Genomic DNA, 7,500 nt, shown 5'->3' with positions numbered 1-7,500 from the left:
TTCCATGTATATTAAAACATTCTGAGAATATTGTGTCGTTACTTTTAATTTATATAAAGCTGGTGATGGTTAAAATGGCTGACAAATTAAACTATGCAGCTAGAAACATCTTTTACCAGTGTAGAAATACACATTACAAGTAAAATACCTGCATTATTATTATTATTATAGTATTATTATTGATAATACATCATCATTTATTAGTTAATTATATTTCGTATTCATAATCTGAATTAACTAAAGCTGTCAGATAAAAGTAGTGGAGTAGAAGTTTAAAGTTGCATGAAATGGAAATACTAAAGTAAAGTACAAGTACCTCTGTACTTTGTACTTCAGTACAAGTACCTCTGTACTTTGTACTTCAGTACAAGTACCTCTGTACTTCAGTACAAGTACCTCTGTACTTCAGTACAAGTACCTCTGTACTCTGTACTTCAGTACAAGTACCTCTGTACTTTGTACTTCAGTACAAGTACCTCTGTACTTCAGTACAAGTACCTCTGTACTCTGTACTTCAGTACAAGTACCTCTGTACTCTGTACTTCAGTACAAGTACCTCTGTACTCTGTACTTCAGTACAAGTACCTCTGTACTCTGTACTCTGTACTTCAGTACAAGTACCTCTGTACTCTGTACTTCAGTACAAGTACCTCTGTACTTTGTACTTCAGTACAAGTACCTCTGTACTCTGTACTTCAGTAGTACCTCTGTACTTTGTACTTCAGTACAAGTACCTCTGTACTCTGTACTTCAGTACAAGTACCTCTGTACTCTGTACTTCAGTACAAGTACCTCTGTACTTCAGTACAAGTACCTCTGTACTTCAGTACAAGTACCTCTGTACTCTGTACTTCAGTACAAGTACCTCTGTACTTTGTACTTCAGTACAAGTACCTCTGTACTCTGTACTTCAGTACAAGTACCTCTGTACTTCAGTACAAGTACCTCTGTACTTCAGTACAAGTACCTCTGTACTCTGTACTTCAGTACAAGTACCTCTGTACTCTGTACTCTGTACTTCAGTACAAGTACCTCTGTACTCTGTACTTCAGTACAAGTACCTCTGTACTTTGTACTTCAGTACAAGTACCTCTGTACTCTGTACTTCAGTACAAGTACCTCTGTACTCTGTACTTCAGTACAAGTACCTCTGTACTTTGTACTTCAGTACAAGTACCTCTGTACTCTGTACTTCAGTACAAGTACCTCTGTACTCTGTACTTCAGTACAAGTACCTCTGTACTCTGTACTCTGTACTTCAGTACAAGTACCTCTGTACTCTGTACTTCAGTACAAGTACCTCTGTACTTTGTACTTCAGTACAAGTACCTCTGTACTCTGTACTTCAGTACAAGTACCTCTCAGTACAAGTACCTCTGTACTCTGTACTTCAGTACAAGTACCTCTGTACTTTGTACTTCAGTACAGCATTAGTAAATGTACTCCGTTACTTTCCACCACTGGAAAACAAATATATGAATATTAGATAAGTGAAGCAAGTTAGTAACATAAAGTAAATACAGTAACATAAGAACTAGCTTAGTTTAAAAACAGCTGTTGCATTATATTGTTTCGTTAGTCTTAATTAAAAAACATATTAAGTATTTGTTAGCTAAACGTACTTAACTAGCATTCAAACCGTTAACCTGACTTGGTTGACACGATAGTAAACTTTTTTTTAAACAACGTTTATCTGAGTAAACCAGCTTCATATTAAATACAGTGTACATGATCTAACATTTTAATATAAAATAAGGTTTATCGGCATCTCTTACCGGAAGAAATAAGAACATTTCTGAGATTAAAACCAACTTTTCCGGCCGCTGTTTGTTTTGAGTGGAGGCTATAGTGGAAAACCTTTGGACTTCTCAAGTCTCGCGAGGGCCTCTTTCTCTCGGCTGCGCTGCTCACGTAGAACCACAAGATGTCGCGAGAAAGGGAGAAAACAAATCACTATCGGTAAACACCATTACCGGTACTTAATTAAATACAGGCTGTTGTAGCGAGCTAAACATAAAGAACATAATAAATGAAAACATGTCCGTATTTGCATGGAGTTTTGCTGTTATTTCTTTGCCATTGAGTAAACTGTAGACAATATTATTATTACTACTGTATTGTTTAAATTGTACAATAGATTTTATACTTTGTATGCATTTCTTATTGTACATCAACAGCTAAATAAAAATATTGTATTGTAATAAATACAGTAGTATTCTGTAGGTTATACAGTAGCACTGTAAAATAGATTACAGTGACATTTACCATAACAGTATAATACTGTACTTCAGCATGGTATAATAACAGTATAATACTGTACTTCAGCATGGTAAATAAATACTATAATTCATTTTAAAGTATATTAAAAACTCCTGTAGTTAGTTTTTACCTTGGTATGAAGTATAGTAACCACTGGATATTTGTAGCCAGTAAATTACTATAACTTTGAGTTTATTGTGTACATTTAGCTGATAATCTGTGCACTTGCATGTTTTACTTGTATGTACTCTGAGCTATCCCGCCTCCCAGCCCTGGGGAAGTGAAAGAGTCACTGCTGCCCTTCTGCCTACTTATCTTATCAAGCCTTCAGTCATTAACCAGGTTTACCACTCAGTGGACAAGCTGATGTGTTGGGCTTTGCACGTCTGTCAGAAGCTGCTGCTCTCTCTGGGATTTTGTAACTTCAGCAGGAAGTGATGGCGAGATGAAGCATTAAATCTTTCCAGAAAATTGGTTCGAAAAAAGGGTTAATTTCTCGAGGCTTCATGTGGACACAAAACCAGCTGTTGGTGAAACAGGCAGATATCATCTCTACCATGTGATCTTCACTGTATTCTGCAATGGGAAATAAATATCTCCATGTATTTATATCACTATAATATCTATTTTCCAGTAAATATATTAGGATCGGATAACAACTGGACAGTGGTTTTACTGATCTGATCCAGTCACGTGGTATTGTCAAGGTTTCGGATGACATCAATGACGTCATTGATTTAAAACGATACGAGCCTCAATAAGTGCTTCAGAAAGCTGCACGCGCAGAAGCCTCGGCACAGCACTGTCAGCAGGTAAATAATGCTCTTTATTTATATATATATATATATATATATATATATATATATATATATATATATATATATTACTTTTTTATTTTTTAATAATATACATATGTTTTATATATTTTTCTTTTTTATATATATACTTTTATATATATATATATATATATATATATATATATATATATATATATATATATATATATATATATATATATATCTCTATCTCTCTATCTCTCCTCTTGTTTGTTGCTATGAGATACATCAGAAGGATGCTGTGGGTGAGTTTAATGTAGCCCACATCAGGTTCAAGTTGACAGGTGGCAGCTTTTTGAGGTACTTTTCTGCAATTTTATACTTTTTACTCCACTATATTTATTTTGGATTCAGATTAATAATACATATTATGATGATATATCTAATTTAATCACAGGATTTTCATCAGCAGATGCAGAAATGTTTTGAGGATGAGGACCAACTGATAACAGTAATGTTAGCTTAAACTCTGATATAGCATCCAGTCACGACTAGCACATAGTGGATGTGTTTGTCGTTCTCTAAAATAACCTGTAACCCCACAAAATAATGTAGTTGGCTAATAATAATCTCTTTCTTTTCGGAGGAAACACCGTGTTACTATTGTAGAGCTAGTTAGTGGAGTATGCTAACATTAGCCGCTAACGTTAAAGCAAACGGGCAGTGAGCTAGTTAGCCGAGTATGCTAACATTAGCTGCACACTAACTTTAATTAAAAGCTTAAATCCATTCTTTACTATTTTGCTTTTGTTTATATTTTTGGTAATGTGATATTAAGAAATAAAAACCTAAAATGTTTTTTTGCAATGTACGAATTTTATTTACCAAATATGTTTTTAAAGAAATTTAACTTGCTTGAAACCTGAAATTGAAACTTTTACAAAAAATAAATCCATGTTGTTTCATTATTTGAAGGTTCAAACTTATATTTAAAAAAAAAATTGGAATAAATTGAGAAATATATGAATTTGTATTAAAATGCAATAAAACCATAGACCGTATAAGATTAAAACGCATGTTGAAAAGGGACAGTTTCTATAACTCGTGTCAGCTACAGTAAATGTTTCTCTGTGTTTCAGGAGGAGAGCGGTAGAAGATGTCGGAGACCCAGGTGACGATAGAGGATGGGCTGAATGGAGGCTTAAAACGCCAGGTAACTTTTATTCATTCATGACAACATCACACATTTTGGACACATCAGTTTTAGGGTGGAAACATCTGTTTTTCAGTCTGCAGGTTTGGGCCAACCGCTGCACGGCGCCACCGTCAGCTTTCACAACATTGGCTACAAGGTGAAGGTGGGGGGAAGCTGCCTGTGTCCCAAGAAGATTGTGACCAAAGACATCCTCATCGACCTCAAGTGAGTGCAGTTTGTAAACCAGAATCAGAAATACTTTATTTATCCCAGGGGAAATTTAGATTTTGTCACAATTGCTCCATTTTAGAACAAAATATTTATATAAACCTAAAGTGAAAATATTCACATTGTACCACAATATATAACAACAATAAATATGTAAACGTATGTATATTACAATATATATATACATATACAGCAGTGTAATAATGCTTGAAATGTACAGAAGAAAAATTCAGCGGTTAATGTTCATAAACGTTGACACAACATTGTTTTTAGACACTTATGAGTTTATGGTACAAAAATGATTCAAAGATGCTCTCTAACGAAAGATGATGCACTACAAGCGGCGCCAATCGTATGAAATGGTAAACACTTCCTGTCTACTAAGTACAGTGTGATGCATTTATATCTTACTTAGCTTACATTAGATATTTATACAGCTAGTAAACGTACTTAGCATTATGAATATTAGTTGGCAATAAGTTCACGAAAGTTAAATAAAAAGAGATATTTGTACCATCGAAAGCTGCAGGAGAACTTACTGTGTGTGTTTGTCTACGTGCGGACACCTGGAGGTATACGTGACTCGACCAAGGGCCACATGGATCAACACACACACACACACACACACACACACACACACACACACACACACACACACACACACACGTTAGGAGGTGAAGGAAGGAAGTTTGCTTTGTCAAGAAACTCACTTTTCCTCTGTGACAAACACACACATTCAGAAGCTTGTTATAAAACAATGACTCTCAGCTTGCACCAACAAACAGACGCGGCGGCCGGATGCCTTTCAAACTCGACTTACTTCAAAGTTCTGGGTGTTTTTAATTCACAGAAACCTGCCGGCTGGTAGATTCTAGGAAATCTGCCGTTTGGTCCAGACTGAAATATCTCAGCAACTCTTTAATACATTATCAGGACATTTGGTACAAATATTCTCGTTCCCCTCGGCGTGAATTATAATAACTTTGGTCCTCTCACTTTCCATCTAGCGCCATCATCAGGTCAAAGTTTGTTTGTCCAATACTTAAGTTTTAGACCAAATACCTGCTAAACTAATCACATTCCCGTCAGCCTCAGTTTGTGTTTAATGTTCTCATGCTAACATCATAAATTAAGACGGGTAACGTGATGAACGTTGTCTGCTACACAAGTCTGTTGGCATCGTCATTGTGAGCGTGACTGTTCATTTATGCAACAGTTTTGTTTCCTGTGAGCGTTACTACAGCGTCTCTTATTGACATTATAGACTTTTGTTTTGTTTATTCCTCCAGCTAATTGTTTTCCCAACAAAGCGTTCTGTGTTTCTCTGCGTGTCCACTCGGAGAGAAAGGGTTTCTCCAAGAAGTCGCGTTCTTTTCTTACTTCAAACCCTCAAAGCTCACCTCAAGTTTATGGTCTGTTATGAAAAGCATTTTATTATGATTTATGAAAACGGTCAAAGTGCAGTGTGTGTATGTGTGTGTGTGTGCGTGTGTGCGTACAGTGTACAGAGGGTGGTATCTATGGTATTATTAATCATTGAACAGTCGGTATAGAGACTTTGGAGCTTTTACTGTTCATCTCCTGTGAGAAGATGTCTGGAACCAGTTTTCCACGCAGAGCTTGTTAACATACATTTATTATTGTGTGTAAAACAATTTCACTTTTTAGTTTTGAGAAACTAACCTGTGCAGCAGGAAGTTAACAGTTTAATGATCCATCAAAAAGCAAAGTCGGCAAAAAGTTTATCCACTCGGCTCTCACACAAAACTGCTGTGTCATGACCGTTGCTGATTTGTTCAGGAAGTGCTGATCTGAAGTCAGCAAAAGATTCTGAAATGTCTCAATTTACTCAGTTTGCAAAAAACACAAAACTTGTTCCAGTTCCTCAAATATGACGAATATAATATCTGTAATCACGAAGAAGCACAGAAGTGAAACCGCCTCGTCATTTCAAACAAAGCAGTTGTAAACATTAGACGAATGAGCAATGACTGTTAGCTTAGCTTAGCACAAAGACTGGAAACGGGGAAACTGCTAGCCTTGTGTTTAAGTGTATTATCTATTCCTTTAGTTTTATGCTAAGCTAAGCTAACTGGAGCTTCATATCTACCACACAGACACGAGCGACAACAATCTTCTTATAAAGTTCTCGGCAAGAAAGTAAATAAGTTTATTATGTCAAACTATTCCTTAAAAACGACAAAGGAAAGTATAAAGTATTTAGGTTCTCCAGCCTGTATGTCGACATCAGTAACTTGCACTGTAACGTTGGCTTTAATAAAAGTACGCTTTTATTTAAGAAAAATAGTTTGAAACTAACGTGTTAAAATGAAGGACATGCAGTTTATTTATATTTCCATACCTGTAAGGTGTATTCATTATGTAACTGTTATCACTAAATCTCTTTTATTTTTGGACTGAGTTTGTGGAGGGATCAATAAAGTCGTTATCTTTTAGTATCCAGGACAAATTGTCCTGGATTGTCCGTAGACATGCAGGTAACTTATTAACAAAACCTAATTCAAATGAAAATTGCTCGATATTATTAATTGATCTGTTAATATCAATGTTTTCTCTCAGTGGGATCATGAAGCCTGGTCTGAACGCCATCATGGGAGCGACAGGAAGCGGCAAGTCATCGTGAGTAACCTTCACCGAAGTATTTCCATTTTATGCATCTTTAAACTTCTGCGCCACAGTGCGGTACTAGTGCCGCCACAGTGCGGTACTAGTGCCGCCACAGTGAGGTACTAGTGCCTCCACAGTGCGGTACTAGCGCCTCCACAGTGTGGTACTAGCGCCGCCACAGTGTGGTACTAGTGCCGCCACAGTGTGGTACTAGTGCCTCCACAGTGTGGTACTAGTGCCGTCACAGTGTGGTACTAGTGCCGCTGTGGTACTAGTGCCGCCACAGTGTGGTACTAGTGCCGCTGTGGTACTAGTGCCTCCACAGTGCGGTACTAGCGCCGCCACAGTGTGGTACTAGTGCCGCCACAGTGTGGTACTAGTGCCTCCACAGTGTGGTACTAGTGCCGTCACAGT

General features: G+C 36.8%; 2 protein-coding genes across 7 annotated transcripts in view; one reads left to right on the top strand and one right to left on the bottom strand.

Moving 5' to 3' along the window:
• Positions 1-1,923, bottom strand: part of LOC115023534 (type II inositol 3,4-bisphosphate 4-phosphatase-like) — a 29,319-nt gene extending 27,396 nt beyond the window's left edge. For all 5 annotated transcript variants that reach the window (XR_003834017.1, XM_029454579.1, XM_029454576.1 and 2 more), the window contains exon 1: positions 1,776-1,923. The gene's annotated coding sequence lies outside the window, so the exon portion shown is untranslated. The remainder of the gene's footprint in view (positions 1-1,775) is intronic.
• A 668-nt stretch (positions 1,924-2,591) lies between these two features.
• The window catches only part of LOC115023539 (ATP-binding cassette sub-family G member 2-like), a 15,431-nt gene continuing 10,522 nt past the window's right edge, over positions 2,592-7,500 (top strand). Inside the window, exons 1-4 of one of the 2 annotated variants that reach the window (XM_029454593.1) lie at positions 2,592-3,071; positions 4,175-4,248; positions 4,325-4,455; positions 7,039-7,098. In XM_029454593.1, coding sequence (XP_029310453.1) covers positions 4,192-4,248; positions 4,325-4,455; positions 7,039-7,098 — 248 coding nt within the window. In that variant the 5' untranslated portion in view covers positions 2,592-3,071; positions 4,175-4,191. The remainder of the gene's footprint in view (positions 3,072-4,174; positions 4,249-4,324; positions 4,456-7,038; positions 7,099-7,500) is intronic. The other variant, XM_029454592.1, reaches the window with a different exon arrangement.

Source organism: Cottoperca gobio, chromosome 18, assembly GCF_900634415.1.
Source record: "Cottoperca gobio chromosome 18, fCotGob3.1, whole genome shotgun sequence".
Classification (NCBI taxonomy): Eukaryota; Metazoa; Chordata; class Actinopteri; order Perciformes; family Bovichtidae; genus Cottoperca; species Cottoperca gobio.
This window is presented reverse-complemented; position numbering and strand designations above follow the sequence as displayed.